Consider the following 18546-nt stretch of genomic DNA (forward strand, 5'->3'; position numbering starts at 1 on the left):
AATTTCTGTCTGTATGTATGTGTGTACACACATCACAAGAAAACGGCTGAATAGAATTTAATGAAAATCGGTATGCAAAGTCGGGGAATAAGTTGGTACAATCTAGGCTATAAATAATTTTAGTCACGATGTGTGAAATGGTAGTTTAGGGGAAGGCCTGAAATTTAATTCTCAAATATTTATGTTATTGGTGGTCGTATCTTAATGAAAATCGGTATGCAAAGTCGGAGAATAAGTCACTATAATCTGGGCCAAATAATTGAATTCATGGCGACTGAAATCGTAGTTTAGGGGAAGAGCTGAAAATTGTAAAATATTTATGTTATTAGTGGTAGTATCATAACGAAAATCAGTAGGCGAAGTTGGGGAATAAGTCGCTACAATCTAGGTCATAAATGATTGTATTCATGCTGAGAAAAATAGTAGTTTAGGGGAAGGCCTAAAATTTCATTCTCAAATATCTATGTTATTAGTGGTCCTATCTTAATGAAAATCGGTATACGAAGTCGGGCAATAAGTCACTATAATCTAGGCCATAAATAATTTATTCACACTGAGTGAAATGGTAGTTTAGAGAAAGGCCTAAAATTTAATTATCAAATATTTGTTATTAGAGGTCGTATTGATAAATACTACATAACTAAAGTTATAGTATTAAATTTACGATCATTTATGTCTGATACATACTGGCTATGATCACAAAGATATTCATAAATTTGGATATTTGTTACTAAGTCCATATCAGCGTCGAGTCACGAGAAAATGCGTAAACAGAATTTAATGAAAATCGGTATGTAAAGTTGGAGAATAATTAACTACAGTCTACGCTATAAATAATTTTACAAATCACAGAGTCGAAAGAAAACTAAATGCGAAGGCCTACAATATAGAAAGGTCATAACATTGAGCAACAATAACATTACATTGACCACTGTTTGTTGTGATGTGTTTGTGTCTTCTCTTGCCACCCTTCTTCAATAGATAGGATTACTGCTGTGTACCGAGTATTTTTTAAAATTTGCCTTATGTCGCACCGACACAGATAGGTCTTACGGCGACGATGGGATAGGAATGGGCTAGGAGTGAGAAGAAAGTGGCCTTGGCCTTAATTAATAGACAGCCCCAGTATTTGCCTGGTGTGAAAATGGGAAACTATGGAATACCATCTTCAGGGCTGCCGACGGTGGGGTTCCAATCCACTATCTCTCGGATGCAAGCTCACAGCTGCGCGCCCCTAACCACACAGCCAACTCGCCCGGTCGTACCGAATGTAACAGCCTGCCTGAATATTGCACGTTATAAATTTCATATTAGAGCCTGTATTGTCAAAGTATCAACTTGTGAAGATTTGGATTTTTTAATTCCCCTTTTACAATATTGTAATTGTCTTTATTAAAAAGACTACATTAAATTACACTTGTGAAACATGTTTCGTCCTCTTATAGGACATCTTCAGTCACAAATACAAATACATAACATTAAAAATAAGGCAAGGACACATTAAAATAAGTAAATGCAAAGTCTTTGTGTCCTCTGACGCAGCGTGATGGCGTCTTGTCAGTCTTCAATGTTAAAATGGTGCGGCGTGAACATGATACGAAGCATGAAGTCCAATTAAAATCATATGTTAAAACTGTTGTTCAAAACAACGAATTGTCAATTATAAAACACCGTAAGTGGCTATGCAAATAAAATTATGTGCATAATAGCTATTATAATGTGGCATCACAACACTGTTTTATGTACAATATGCCAGGCAGGCATCAATTTTTGGAAATGAGACAAAGTCTCTCATAGTGCATTGGCACTGCCGGCGACTTCAAATAGCCTAGGCAGTGGCCTCCATGGTATGCACTAGCCATGCGCCTTGGGAGGTGTGCTGTTTACCAACCGATGAGCCCAACTCAGCACACTGGGGCGAAACACTGGCAACCAGGAATGAGTTAGCTGGAAAATTTATAATGTCCAATAATGGTCCACCTAAATTGGTATTATAAATTTACTTATTCAGAACAAATATTCAGGTTCCGTATGGGAATCAACCTCTATATCATCTGATGGCCAGGCAGGCATCAATTTTTGGAAATGAGACAAAATCTCTCATAGTGCATTGGCACTACCGGTGGCTCCAAGTAGCCTACGCAGTGGCCTCCATGGTGTGCACTAGCCATGCATCTTGGTAGGTGTGCTATTTACCAACTGATGAACACAACTGAGCACACTGTGGCGAAACGCTGGCAACCAGGAATGAGTTAGCTAGAAAATTTATAATATACAATAATGGACCAACTATTGGTCAATGTATATAGGAAGAAGTTCTAAATACTCGGACTGAGTTACAGCCAACGATGACGAATATATTCAAGTGAGTACATTGATATAAGATGACTATAAAATGCATTACATGATTTTTTTTCCCATTCCATAAAAAAAATCTATGGCAAAAAAGTTAAACTGTCGATACCTCCTGTCATTTCCCAATACCTTGACCAGTTGGGGTTGTTAACAGTCATTGCATCACACTATTGTGATGTTTTTCAACAAGTAATGAAAAAAGAAAATTGCTACAGAGAGATCATGTCTTTGTGATTTCTGCACAAGGATAATATTGCAGCTCAGTATAGGCACACAATGCAGAGCATAATCAGTAAATTAGGCTGTGAAGTTGTAGCACATCCATTCGATTTTGTGGATCTTTTACCTAGCAATTTACCAATTTTCTCCTTTCGAAATAAAGAACTGTGTGGAAAATTATAGACAAGAGTTGTCTCGTTATAATATGTTGCTTTTTCATACATTTTTAATAGAGTACTGCTTCACTCTCTTTAAATTTACATCTCTTTTCAGTTATTTCCTTTAGCATCTGTGAAATATGGAGGTTACATCACGTCGCAGACGTGGCAATAAAATCCAGACTGGGAGCCTAACAGAGTTATACCCACATGACTTGCAGTTATATACTATTCCTCCTACATCAAGTATTTCACTAGCTGAATTTGAGGACTTGGCTTTGGAAAGATTAAAAGGTAACCAGTTAATCATAAGATATCCTCTCCAGTAGGTATCATTGAGGTCAAGTGTTTTTCAGAAGAAGGCAATTGTTAAAGATCAGGATGTGTATTTAGTAATGATCCTTTACAGCTCTAGTGTCTTGTTATTTTATTACTTTTAATATAATTATCATCATCAGTGTCCCACCCCAGTTGCCCAGGTGTGGTTAACAAGCCTCTGCCACTTCTTTCTGTCCTTCGACGTTTCCTGCTCCATTACTTCCGCCACATCTAATCCAGCTTCTCTAATGTCCTTCCAAATCTGATCCATCCATCTTCTTCTCGGTCTTCCAACTGGTCTCTTTCCCTTAACTTCTCTTTCCAATTCCCTTCTTGCTACCCGTTCCTTTCCCATTCTTTTTACATGCCCGAACCATCTCAGTCTTGCTTTCTGTATGTTCTGTACTAACGGTTCTATATTTAGCTCTTATCTGATTTTAATATTTTGAATTCTATCTCTTGTCTTTTCAACCGATGTTCTTAAAAGTTTCATTTTTGCCGCTTGGATCTTACTATCTTGTCTCTTATTAGTTACCAGGGTTTCTAGTCCATATGTTACAGTTGGTATGAAATACTGTTTATATAATGTTAATTTTGTTCTCTTGGGTACATTGTCATCCCATAAAAGCTCTCCGACTTGATGATAAAATATTGTACTTTTACGTAGTCTGTTATTAATTTCAGGATTGCTTTCATTACTTATGCCTTTGCTGGCAGGACCTAGTGTTTACAGTGCACTATGTCTTCTGGTATGGGCTAGAGCAATTTTATTACTTTCATTTATCTGCCTCTGTCTTATCCTTGGCTTTGACAATATGAAAGTGATTGAGGTATGAGCGATGTTAGTAATGCCATTCCTTGTGCAGCGAGTTCCTGCTATGAATGGTGTGAAAATGTTGCTCATAGGGTCGGTTAGTGCATGCATTTCAGTATGCTTGGCAGACTGATATGTAATAGCAACTTCTGGCTCGGTGAGGAAAGCAACGGGAAACTACCTCACTCCTCATTTCCCTAGTACGCCTCTTCAGTGATGCCTAAGCCATCTATGACAGCTGATGGCCAAGCTGTGTAGGATCCAACCAGCCTTAGCCCTGAAGACTGAACATACATACATTTCATTACTTACTTCCATTAATAATGCTATCTAGATATGTAAAATGTTCTGCATTCTCTAACCATTCTCCATCAATGTTCACTTGGCTTCTCTTTTTCTCTTTTCCACAGTGCATGACCACGTTTTTCTTTTTACTAATTACCATTTCAAACTCCTTCAGATATTCGTTCCAAATGTCCAGTCTCCTTTGTACTTCCATTTCTCCCTTCACATCATCTGCAAATACCAGAGTATTCACCTCATCACTACTGATACTCTGTTTTACATGTTTTATGATTTCATCTATCAATATAATAAATAATAATGACAACAGTGCACTTTCTTGCTTTAGACTTTTTTTTTTGGTATAAAATGTTCCAGTGTCACCACTCCCCACTTGTACACTGCTTTTACTCTCATGATACAACATTTTTATCTTGTTAATTAATGATTTGGGTACATTCCTTTTCAGTAGGCATTCCCATATATGTTTTCTCTTAATTGTATCATAAGCTTCTTCCAAATCCAAAAATATGAAGATGATTTCCTTGTTCCTTTCCAGATGTTTGTTCCATTATCGTTCACACAATAAATATCTAGTCTATTGTTGATCTGTTTGGTCTAAAGCCATATTGTTTTTCCTCTAACTGTGTTTCTATTATATCCCTCAGTCTTTTGTCTATGACATTCTCCTTTATTTTTAACCCATGTGATAATAGGGTTATACCTCTATAATTTTCACATTTCTTCCTATTTCCTTTTTTGAACAATGGTACAGTGCTTTCTTGTTGCCAATTTTCAGGTATCCTTTCATCCTTCCATATGGCATTGAGGGCTTGGTATAGCCACTGTAGTCCAATGCTTCCTGTTGCCTTAATCATATCAGCACTGAATTCGTCTTTTCCACTTGCTTTACATTTGCTCATTGCTTTCACTGCCCTTTCAAGTTCCAACCATGTTATCGGGTTCTCTTCTTTTCTCTGTCTATTATTTCCATTATGATATCTTAATCTCCTTCTTCCTCCAAGCAGCCATCCTCATTATAAAGTTTTTCAAAATATTTTGCCATCACCTTCTGAAGACCCTTTTCGTCATGTATTATGGATCCATCCTCTCTCTCTAATGCCTTGATTTTTGTTGATTTATTCTTCTCAAATTTAATACTCTATCAAATAGCTTTCGATTTCCTCGACTATCTTGCTCAATTTTGTTCGTAAACTCTCCTCAACATTTCTCCTTTTCTTCCGTGATACTCATTTTTATTTGTGATTTCAATATTTTGTATTCCACATGTAACCTTTCTCTCTTATTCATCCTTCTGATATGTTTCTTGCTTTTCCTTATCCATTTCTTTCTTCACCTTGTTCCTTTTTTTTTTTCTTTTTTTTTTTCTGTCCAGTACCGTAACTCCTTTCCCTTAACCTTTGCTTTTGTTTTCCCGCATACCTCAATTCCTGCTTCCACAAATGTCTGTCTTAAATTGTCCCACTCATCTTCTCCACTTAGTATTTCCATGTTAGGCAACTTCTTTTTTATCCATTCTTGGAATGCCGTTCTTTTATCTTCCTCCTCCAATCCCGAAATCCTGAATTTTGGTTTCTTCTTCAGTACAATTTTAGGGATTTTTACTTGTTTTAATTCCACAATTAATAATGTATGATCAACTTCCATACTTTCACTTTTAATATCTACTATAAAATGTAAATGAAAATATGATCTATACTTATGTTTTACCACGTAAGTAGCTTTATTTGTACTATGCTTCTTAACTTTCAGTTTTGAGAATAATTGAACAAGTCAGTCAGAGGGGAAAAGCAAAAAGTTTTGAGGAATGGAAATCTGCGGTGTTGGCCGAGATGAAGAAACAAGGATTAAAATCAATCGCACGATTGGTATGTAGTTGAATTCTTTCTATTATTATTATTTTGTTTGGAATTTGTAATGGTTTAATGTTCAAAGAACTCTTATTCAAAGTTCCTTCAAATGATTTCTTTCTCCTGTTTCTTATAAATATGTCAAACTTGTTTGACAACATCATTTAGAACAATTGAATTATCCTGAGTGTTGAGGAAGACAGTTGTCGTTTTCCTTTTAGTCCTATTTATTGCAATAATAATCCTGTACCGACCTGTGATAATGATAACTGAGGCTGCTGACCGTACAAGAATTGCCCAATTCATAAACTCCATAGATTATTTTATTTATAATATAATAATAATAATAATAATTTGTAGGCCTTAATGGTAGAGTGTGCTGAAAGCCTGCAATCTAATATCTAAGAATATGAAAAGAGGTCCAGTGAGTTTGATATGAAAATTATCATGTCCAACACTATAGTTATGCCAACAGGGAAGCACCTAAGAGGATTGAATGTTAGATCAGGACTACAAAACTGGAGCACTTGGGTCATTTCAAGTATTTATAATGTGTTTTCTCCCAGGATGGTAGTATAGTTAGGCAAACTGAATCAAGATGCAACAAAGCGTGTGTTTATGTATTCAATATTTATTTTTGTTCAATGTTCACAGATCAAATGTACAAAATATTTATTCTATTACAGTCTGTTTGTATAAAGTAAATATTAGTGACATCTAGTATATTCCATTAACATATCTGATTTTACAGAATGATTGAACATAATATATTTTCTGCATTGTACAAGTAGATTTTTTAGAATTCTTTCATTATTTGTTTCTCTTTCCACATTGAGGAGATTCCACATTATTCAAAGTAAAAACATTATAACTCTGTAAGCTTTGCCAGGACCAAGAAAAAGTTCATACTGGACAAGTTTCCACTTTATTCAAGTTCTGCTTTTAGCAAATTTTACTGTAATAGTGGAAATTTAAAGTGTGATTTGATGGAATTGCATATCGCCTTCCACTGACAATTCTGAACATACTGCTTAGTCAAGCAACTCATCTCCTTACTCCTAAGTCTTCCCATCCCAAAGATTCTAAAATTTTTTAGTAATACTACTTGTTTGTTGGAAATCGCCCAGAACAAATCGTGCAGCTTTCCTCTGGATTTTTTTTCCAGGCCTTTTAGCAGTCTCAGGTTAGTTTTAATTATCTGAAACAGCAACACCTACTTCTTCTTATATATGATGTTAATCATTGCATGACCTATAGGTATGAGAATTCCTCCACCGTAACATTTTATTCTGGTTCGTAACTTCTTCATAAGAGGATTTCCTTCTTCGCTTAGCATCACATAATCTAGATAGCGCATAGTGTTGCATGTTGCACTGACCTGATATTGTCTTGCTATATTCGTTCACCTGCATTAGTATTTAGGACCTAGTGGGTTCTTTTACTTTTTGTATAATTTAGGATTCTGTTAGTGTGTAGAATGATTCACTATCTTCTGCTTTTAAATTTTCTTCTTAATGCAATGCTTTCACTCATGCCTTACTTTTATACTCTTCATCTTATTTAGATGCACATGCCTTTGTTCCCTTCCTACCTTTTCTGCATGTTTAACCTAATGAACTGTAGTTTCTACACCAGTTTTTTATTCATTCCAAGCCAGCATTCACATTTATCAATCACTGTAGTATAATTTTGGTATATTTGTTGACTGTAGTTCTTTTAGGGGTGCTCTTTGTATTTTTGTAAACCTTCTCTTCAGTATCCATTTTCTAAATCCTTTTTTCTGTTATCTCATGAGTTTGACACTTACATACAGCTTACCATAACATCACTTCACTGTCCCTCAGCAATCATTTTCTGAATCTCTTCATGAGAGGATTTCCTTCTTCGCTTAGCATCACATAATCTAGATAGCGCATAGTGTTGCATGTTGCACTGACCTGATATTGTCTTGCTATACAAGTGCTTGCCAACGTTCTTAATGTGCACATGTACTATTGCTCCAATTTGTCTCCATCTTGTTCTGTAGCGTTATATATTGTACCATTTCATTGCCCGATTTGCATCATGAGCGGGAGTTACATCCCTAATACTTGCCATGCATCGCGATAAAAATGACGGAGGTTATATAATGAAAGAGTATATTCTAGAGAGAAAATGCAGATATAACCAGTCAAGTAGGCCATGAGTTAATAGTGCGACGATCGGACCTAAGGAATCCAAATGGCCGTGAGTAAAAAGAATCAGATTGTTGTCCCGAGTAAAAAAAAGACGACACTTTAAAAAAATCGTATTGATCATCGGAACAAAACTGTAAGCTAGAATTGGTATTCAAGAAAAGAAGAGGTTGAAATCGGAGAAGAGAACTACTAATAGTATAATTACGGCGGTATATAAACCATAAATACGAATTGAAAGCATCGGGCGTGAAAAGAAGTGAAAGGAAAGAGGAAGACATCGCCCCGTAATAGTTGCCAATACAAACTCATAGCTGAAATCTTAAAGAAGATTTAGAGATCGGCAGGTTATTGTTTAAGCTAGCGACAAACAAGAAATACTTTAAGTATTGCGCTAAATATTGCACCTTGACGAATAATTTACTAGATAGATAAAATATATTCAAAATTATTTATTTCCTGTCTGGAGAATGCATCTAATGCTATCCTTCATTATGTTTCCATCGCACGTAATCGACGGAGATATTATGGCTGAGTAAACCAGAAGAATGGGGTCACAATCCGGTGGGAGCCCTTGCCAGCCGTCATCACCCACACCCGAGGCCAGTCACCAGTAACCAACGATGACGTGAACCGCAACTCGAGTCGGGAGCCAAGGGAGATCCAGAATGAAGACCATCCCAGTCGAATAGCGAAAACAAGATAAGTCAAGTTCCATATATTTAGTTTTCGTAGTTAAACTACTTAGATTTGGATGAATGATAGTAAATGACTACTTATATATATGATTGTAGTATGGTTAATGTTTAATTCTTCAAGATAAGAGTTCCATGAGTGGTGTCATTAAAAATGAATCCATATAACTTATTTAGGATATGGAGTTAGGTAGTCTTTGACGTTTCAAATCTATAATCAATGAGTAGGAATGCTTGTTTATTTTATGTGAAGCTTTGAAAACCGACGTTATCAATGTGATTCTGAAGATTTATGCCTTTCATTGTGTAATTCAACTCCAGTGCAATGCAGAATGGTATAAGACCGTCTTCTAGATTAACCCTTACCCCTCGAATTAAAGTTCTCCGTGTTGCCTCTACCATTACATGTAATAAATATCATTTTTGGTCCGTATTGATGATGTAGATTGAAATAATAACATTAAGTTATTTATTAGACCACCTAATCAATACAAAATCTATTAGCTAACAAATTTATGTAAATCATCCAAGACGATTTTGTATTGATTAGGTGGTCTAATAAATAACTTAATGTTATTATTTCAATTGCCTCTACCACTCGTATTTTAAATGTACATTTTTAACTTATATGACCTGTATTAATCTTTCACGATTTTGGAGATAGCACTGGCTTTTAAATGATGTAGTTAGGCTATACACGTTTACAACAAGCTATACTGGAGCAAATAAAAGCAATATGTGGAATTTAAGACGAATTATTTTGCATTTTTATTATTATTATTATTACCGTTATCGCATACCGATTGGTTTCGTTAATAATTTAGTGTACAAATTATTGCTTAAAAGCAATTGAAAAACTCTATTCAGTCTCTGTTTTCATACCTCGCGGTAGTTTGCAGGCTGAAACCACTGTAAACGGCAATTTCTTGAAATCTGAATCTGTTGATTTATAATTGTGCCAGCCGTCAGCATCAGGTACATGTTGGGTTACGGTACACAAACCGACCATCGTCAATTCACTTTTAGGCATCGTGAAATGCTATTAGATATATTCATTAGGAGCAGAGGTGCGAAAATACTGTGGTTTTGTGTGTTGCCTGACATATACAACATATATATGACTAGAAGAGCACATGGCGACCATGTTTGTTTACTATCGCTCGAGCATTCATGTGCGTGAGTGGACAACTGACGGCTACACTGCCATCTAAATAATAGATTTTTGACTGACTGTCGAATAGTATCTGGATTATGCAAAGTTCCACGCGGAACCAAAAGATGGCAGTACAGTACATCAACGTGTATTTTGTCGGCTAAAAGACGGCAGACGAGCAGTGGGCGATAAAATGCCATGTCGGGTCTCCCCCGACATGCGACCGGAACGGGAATATCGTAATGTCGGGCCTCACCCGACAGACGAGTGGTAAAGGTTAATAGAACTTAATTTGACGATAACTTGACACCAAAAGTAAGTAAGTAGAACCTGAAATATTAACACATGCGTTCTTTTGCTGGGGATATGTGATTGCTTGTGTTACGGAATACCGTAAACTCATGATATGTGATGAGATTATGTGAATGGAATATACGTATACTGCACCATATGAAAAGCAATGAATGATTTTGTTATGTGGAATCATTGTTATGATCGATGATCTTAAGAGATTATAGGCTAAAATAATGGATATACGGAAGTGTATAAGTAATGAGGAATTGTTATTGATGGAATGCGTATTTGGTGAAATACGACTAGATTTGAGCAGTTGGTAATATTTAAGCAACATAACGCTAATGTTAGGTTATAGTTGATGTTTTCGTCATGTGAATTATGTAGCAGTATACGAAGTCGGGTTATATGGCACATGCATACGATTGTAAGAGGTTAATGAACTTACAGGCTACTTGTGGTGTACGGTGATCAAAAATTATATCCTAAAACAAGGCATTTGCGATTGAAAATTAACATATTTTTTTCGAAGAATCTCACATAATAAGCTAAGCCCAAGTTGATTTCCTGTCAAGCGCATGTTTGGAGGGAGGAAATGTCTTCAGGACTTAAATGACTACTGCTTGTAAACAGGTAAATTTCCGATACCATTTTCTGTCTTAATTTCGCGGAAAGATGTTTATTTACGAATGGAAGTATTGCATTCCTAGATATTTGATTAGCTTGTTTGCACATGTATGTTATGATAGGCTACTCCTATTTATTTTCAGATGGTTTTATGACCAAATTAGTTTACCTAGTATAAAGAATATTTTATTTTCGGTTTTATTTGAGTCGGTATATAGCTGTATGGTAATTATTGAACCATATTTATGGAACTTACTTATATTGTTATCGTTATTACACAATGAAGACTTGAGAAAACAAAGAAAGCAAAGATCATACATATGAATTTTGTAGGGATATTCAATGAAATTCAGATGATATTTTAATGATGTTTAATTGATATTTGAGTGATACTTAGTTAATGTTCTTGATATTTCAACATTATTTCACCGATATTCCAAGGTATTTCAACCATTCCAACGACATCTCGACAATGTTTAGGGGATATTTTACAATATTTCAATAATATTTCAAAAATATTGAAACGAGATTGTAATGTTAATTTCGACGATTTTTTAAAAAATATTTTAAGAAAATGTGAATTGTATTTCAATTTGGAATTGGAATTCCTAAGAATGTAACTGAACATGTAATTGTAATCATACTTCATTCCAAGTACAATGAACTTTCAATAAAATAGGAGATAAGGATTTTAACCGGAATTCTTGATATTTATTCATTTCATTATCGGAAGAGATATTAGATGGAGTACTTATAAATAATCAATCGATAAATTCTAAGATCTATTTTATTATTGGCTACAATTAATCGGAACTGGTTTTGCGGACGGACTTGGGGAAAAGGCTGTGCATTTCTCAGTTGAGTCCACGTTAAAAAAAAGGTTAATTGAAATGAGTATCCCTGAAAGGTATTGTGCAGCGAACGAATATATGGTTTGATAACAAAATACGATTCTCATATGATATTCACCGAAATAAGCCAATATCGATGTAGACAAATGAATGCACATGTTGGATGGGATGAAATATACAAACGATTTTTTTTTTTGCAAATATAGATAATTATAATATTATTTGTTTACAGACCTAAGTTGATGTAATTATTTTCATTCTTACCTGCGTGTCGTCCTGAATTTTTAGGAGATGATTATATTTATTTGTGCATCCAACATACTCTATTAGATTATTAGCCGGAGTATATGAGGCAGTTAGGGAAAAGGCACAATACGAATGATGTACCCCCGTTCGGTGCAATATGAATCACTAAATTTTACACTATTGAGATTCTTCCACCATTTTGATACTTTATAAAGTATAAAGTATTCTCGAACTTTATAAAGTATCAAAACGGTGGAAGAATCTCAATAGTGTAAAATTTAGTGATTAAATTTTGATACGGAAAATGAAGCTGATTACTTGCAATATATGAATCTCTCGTAGATCACATTTATTTTCGGCACAGAATATCCATCCAAACTGTTGATGATGCCACTTAGTGTGTTTCTCTCCGCATTTGAGGTGCGTAGGTTTTGTAATATTTTAAAACAGTCAGAACAATGTACACTATTAAATATAGCTGTCTGCTCTGTACAGGCTTCTTTTGTAACTTGGTAGTCACAGAATAATTTTTCCATGCTAGTTTAAAGAATTTCCAATTATCACAGACATTCTGATGATCCTTAACATTCATTGGTTGCAGGCGTGGCAGATATGGTGCCAGTGTTTTTACATTTGTCATAGCATTTTCACTTGCATCGTCTCGTAGGATCTTCTTCATAACTAAACGTTTTAAAACAATAGGTCTACGTATTTTTAATCCTGTAGATATTTCAGTATTTCAACATTTAAAGGCAGTGTTGATTTCATACATATTTAGTTTAAACTATATTTATAAACAAGGGTGCATTAAATATAAAACGGAATTTAAAATTAGCGGCTCTGGTAGCAAACGGAAATGGGTGAGATTTCGAGAGGATGTTCGTGGCAGTGTCCGAAGTAGGGATCTTGATACATCACATACCGCAGAACGAACACCATGGTGACATTTGTTGACAAAATTGTATGTTTAATATATTTGGCTTGGCAGGAAGTATCGTATATCACAGTTCATACATTTTGTTAGCTGCAGTGATGCCAAGAGTGTTTACACATGAAAAGTATGCCAATACGGTGTACAGTTATGGGTATTGTAATGGAAATGCGAGGGCTTCTGTTCGAGAATACCAACGACGGTTTCTTCAACGGCAGGATGAGCAAGATGTAAATAAAGTGGAAAATATTCTATGAGCAGTTGAACATAGCCCTACAAGTAGCTGTAGACGACTTTCTGCACAGCTGGACATTCCATGCACCCAGTTATACCACACGATAAATGTATTCCTATCATCACCAGCATGTGCAACATCTTGAGGAACAAGAAAACATCAGGCAGCAGCAGTTTTGTGAATGAGCACTTGCTAGTGCCGAATTGATTATACACAATTAGCAAAATTGCTTGACGTTACTGAACCATACATCATGAACTACTGTATTTCACCACATAATCATCGCGCTTTTTATACCAAAATTTTCGAAAAAATTGTAGGGTGTGGCCATTAAGCGAAGAATTTTATTTTAGTAGTATTTTACTACTCATAAAAGTAATTTGTAACTAAATTGTATTTGATAAGTGTAAGGTGCACGTAATACTCGCATATATACTTCGAAGTAATTAACCCGCCAATGGTTGCTAGGATGAAAGTAATGCGAGTGGTCGCGTGTGGAGCAAAATGCTCATGGTATGGTATGTTTACATAATAAACACCAACCGATTCCAAGCGTAAATGTATTAACACATTAAATGAACATAAGAATAAATCTCAAATGGTTATAAAGAACACTAAAAATTACATATCTATATATATAAAATAACTTGTCCTGACTGACTGATTCATCATTGTCGAGCCAAAACTACTGGATGTAAAGAAATGAAATTTTGGGGATACATTCATATTAACATGTAGGTGCTCGCTAAGGGAGGATTTTTGGATATTCCATCGCTAAGGGGGTGAAAAAGGGGGTGAAATTTTAAAATTAGTGCATCTATATCTCAAAACTTTTAAAGTTTACAGATGTAAAAATTGGTATTTAGAATCTTCTTTAAAAATAAGTAAATACGTATTTTTTTGTTTTCAGAAAATCCCAATAGGAGGGATGAAAAAGGGGTTGAATGCCTTTAATCGGGATACCGGTACTTATATCTCAGAAACTGAAGATATTACAGATCTGAAAATTGGTGTTTGGGATCTCCTTTAAAAATAAAGAAACACGTATTTTTTTGTTTTTGGAAAACCCAAATAATGGGGGGGGGGGGGGTGAAAAGGGGATGAATTTTTAAAATGAGTTTATCTATATCTCAAAACTTTTAAAGTTTATAGATGCAAAAATTGGTAATTGGAATCTCCTTTAAAAATAAACACGCATTTTTTTGTTTTCGGAAAATCCCAATAGGAAGGGTGGAAAAGGGTTAAAAAGGGGTTGAATGCCATTAATGAGGCTACTTATATTTCAGAACCGGAAGATATTACAGACCTGAAAATTGGTATTTGGGATCTACTTTAAAAATAAAGAAACAAGTAATTTTTTGTTTTTGGAAAATCCAAATAATGGGGGTGAAAAGGGGGGTGAATTTTTAAAATGAGTGTGCCTACATCTTAAAACTTTAAAAGTTTACAGATGTAAAAATTGGTATATAGAGTCTCCTTTAAAACTAACGGAACACTTTTTTTTTTCTGTAAATCCCAATAGGAGGGGTGTAAAAGGAGGAATAATGGGTTGAATGCCATTAATGAGGATACATATATCTCGGAAACTGAAGATATTACAGAACTGAAAATTTGTATATGGGATCTCCTTTAATAATAAAGAAACACGTATTTTTTTGTTTTTGGAAAATCCAATTAATGGCAGTTAAACAGGAGTGACAAATTACGGTGAATTTTTTGAAAGACTATATCTACAGAATATCTGAGAAACGTAAAATGTTACAGATGTAAAAAGTGTGTATTTGGAATCTCCTGTAAATGTGAAGAAACATAGGTGATTTGTTTTTGGAAACTCCACTTAAGGGGAACTAAAAAGGGGGTGAAATTTTAAAATGAGAATTTCTACAGTATATCTCAAAAAACTTAACATGTTACAGAAGTGAAAAATGGTACTTTTATCTCTATTAAAAATAAACAAAGAAAAATGTGTTTTGGGGGGGAAACCATCTTGGGGGCGGAAGTGAAAAGGAATTGAATTCCTTTCATGAGGACACATTAATCAAAAACTGAAGAAGTTAGAGTCGTGATAATTGGTATTTAGAAGATCCTTTATTATTAAAGAAACAAGTATTTTTTGCCGGAAAATTCATTTGGGGTGGGGAGTGTGAAAGGAAGTGAAGAAAGTGAATTATTTTCATGGGGATAATTATATCTCAAAACTGAAGGTAATAGACGTAAACATTGGTGTTTGGAATCCCCTTTAAACATAAAGAAACGCGCCTTATTTTAATTTTTTGGGGGGGGGGGGGGCGGAGGTTAAATAAACTTAACGGCGGTGTGATGTAAAAGGAGGTGAGTCCAATTGATTTGAATTGATTTTACTGTTCATAATGTACTTATAAGGAACCTCCATTGCTCAGGCGCAAAACAGACTGTAGATTTTCGATGTACTTATTCTGATCCTAAACCGATCATTTTTAATCTTTCCTGGGTTCGTTTTCAACAGCCATCTTTTCCTTTGGAGAACGTTCGTAGATTACAGCAGACTCTCCTGGCATATAAATAAAAATGTAAACACATTTGAAATAAACGATAGGAATGAGATTGACCGTCAAATTGTTCACCTCTATAATAAGGTCAATAATGCACGGAAGTATGTCATTCGTATCGCCAGAAATCCCACACACTTGCCTACGCGCGACAGTGGTGTTGGTCACATTGTAAACCATAACAATGGCAGCAGATCCGCCAAGTAGCGGTCTTGCATCTTGCTGTGGGGTCCAGAACATCTAATAATAATAATAATAATAATAATAATAGTAATAATAATAATAATGTTCTGGACCATCGTCAAATTGTGCGGATCGTGCTGGAAACGGGTCCTGGCCTGGTAATTACTACGAATACAGTCCGGCTGCAGGTTCAGTACCGTCAAGGCACCCAAGACGACACCACACCGGATCTCCTTCAGGATTTGATCCATACTAAAAATGCTTATAGGAAAAGATGGCAAAGATTTAGGGACCCAACTGACCGCGTGGAATACTCGGACCTAGCCCGGGAAGTACGAAATCGATTTTTGGAAAACAATATTGAAAAATGTGAGGAACTTTGCCGTAATCCCTCAGAAAACGAGTCAGATTGCGAATTTTGGCAGATTCTCTCAGAAAACGAGTCAGATCGCGAAATTTGGAGGATTATATATAAAACGTTAAGCATTCAATTATAAATTTCAGTATAATACCGTAGCGAAGCACGGGTATCTTGCTAGTTATATTATAAATGATAATACATCTCAAATGGTTATAACTATATCTTGAAAAAACAATTCCCAACTTTCTAAAATAGTGTGTGAGTCTTTCACAATGCCCTTTACACAAGGATGAGTCACTATATTTTCAGCACAAGAACGTGAGCGTGGATTTCTTTTTGGTGGGTGTCTGCCCCACTTTGTCACCTTACTTTTCACTATATAACCATTGTAACTAAACATGAATTTCTCATTTACCTCCAACATACGTTGTTTGCCAGCTATAGATTTTTCTCCAGGTACGATACCATCAGCACGTTCTTCTGGCTTAGACTGTTCAATATCTGTAGTATGTTCACTGTGTTCACTTTCACAGTCCGAGTGACTGTTTTCGCCCTCGAGTTGATCACTAGAGATTTCATCAAACCATGCTAAAATGTCACAACTTGAAGCCATCATCGTGCACTGATTACACAACACATGAATACAATAAATTGCAAAGAACTCTTTCAACTATTAACAAACATACAACAATAGCGAAATTATTACACACACAGAAATTAGCGCAAGCGTGACTGGTCGCGTGAAGCAAAATGCTCACCCTTGACGGTCGCTGATAATTCCTCCCTCCCTGTCCCTTCTCAAGGCCACAGATTTGCATTTCCGTGCATCCGTCCTCTCAAAACTGCAGTGCGAAGGTACACCAGGGCTCAAGTTCAAAATTACACGCTGTTTAAAAGAGCAGATGATTTTCATTGACTGTGAGCATTTTGCTCATATAGTGACCGCTGGTGGGTTAAAATACCGTATTTCACGGCATAATCGTCGCACTTTTTATACCAAAATTTTCGAAAAAAATTGTAGGGTGCGACCATTATACGATGAATATTTAATACCAGTATTTGTATTACTCAAAAAGTGTATTTATAACTAAATTGTATTTGATACAAATTTAAGATGCATGTAATACTCGCGTTTATACATCAAAATAATTAAAATAGTCTAAAACAAAATTCATAATTTTTCGCAACAATTCGGCGAACGTTTTTCCAACCTGAAAATAAAAATGAACGTATTAAGTTAATTTGTCATTAATTTGAGTATTAAAGTTAAAATATTACACTTGCAAAAAATTATCGCTTTGTTGTGAAATGCGGACTTATCGGTACGCAATTTATTCCAAATCTTCGGTGTCGCTATCGCAGGTTTCGCTATCTGATGCGCCATCCTCGCCTCTGTTAATACCAGTATCAGATTCTTCGTCTCCCTGCCACACTGCGTCATCTTCGGAACCGTCTAGTGCATTCGAAATCCCAGTCCTTTTGAAGCTCTTGGAGACTAGTTCAGTTGGTATAAGATCCCAACTCTTCTTCACCCACGAGCATAACAAGTCCAAGGGTGGACGCCTGATGTTTCCGGCGGGCGTCGATTGCTGATCGCCGCTCATCATCCACTCGTTGTAAAATCGACGTAAGTGGTCTTTAAAGGGTTTATTAACACATACGTCTAGTGGCTGCAAAGCAGATGTTAGGCCACCAGGAATGACTATCTGTCGTGTCTTATTTGTAGTGAGAATTTGCTTCACTTCGTTCACGAGTTGACCTCGGAAACTATCTAAAACAAGCAGAGCTGGTTGTTTTAGTAGTGCACCAGGTCTTCTATTCCACACAGTTTTAACCCAGTCCAGCATGAGTTCTACGTCCATCCAACCCTTTGGTTGCACTCGTACATGAATTCCACGGGGAAACTGTATATTCTTAGGCATCGTTTTCCTCTTGAAAATGATGTAAGGCGGCAACTTTCTCCCGTCATCTGTAATGGCTAGCATTGCCGTGCATCGCAACTTCTCACTACCGCTGGTTTTCATTAATACACTCCGTGATCCTTTTAGCGCAATAGTGCTGTTGCGAGGCATATCAAAAAAGATTGGAGTCTGATCGGCATTACCGATTTGAGAAAGCAAGTACGAAGTTTCCTTGCGCAAACGTATGACAAATCGGTGAAAATTTACAATCTTGTCCGTGTAATCAGCAGGCAACTTTTGGCTTAGTGTTGTTCTCCTTCGCACTGACAGATTGTGTCGTCGCATGAACC

General features: G+C 35.8%; 1 protein-coding gene across 2 annotated transcripts in view; it reads left to right on the forward strand.

Annotated features, from left to right (window-relative positions):
- Window positions 1-18546, forward strand: part of Prim2 (DNA primase subunit 2) — a 127724-nt gene that overhangs the window by 17295 nt on the left and 91883 nt on the right. Inside the window, exons 2-3 of one of the 2 annotated variants that reach the window (XM_067150809.2) lie at window positions 2848-3026; window positions 5920-6035. In XM_067150809.2, the coding sequence (XP_067006910.2) occupies window positions 2873-3026; window positions 5920-6035 (270 nt within the window). In that variant the 5' untranslated portion in view covers window positions 2848-2872. Of the gene's footprint in view, window positions 1-2847; window positions 3027-5919; window positions 6036-18546 lie in introns of those variants that run through there. The other variant, XM_067150810.2, reaches the window with a different exon arrangement.

Source organism: Anabrus simplex, chromosome 7 (assembly GCF_040414725.1).
Source record: "Anabrus simplex isolate iqAnaSimp1 chromosome 7, ASM4041472v1, whole genome shotgun sequence".
In the NCBI taxonomy this organism is placed as follows: domain Eukaryota; kingdom Metazoa; phylum Arthropoda; class Insecta; order Orthoptera; family Tettigoniidae; genus Anabrus; species Anabrus simplex.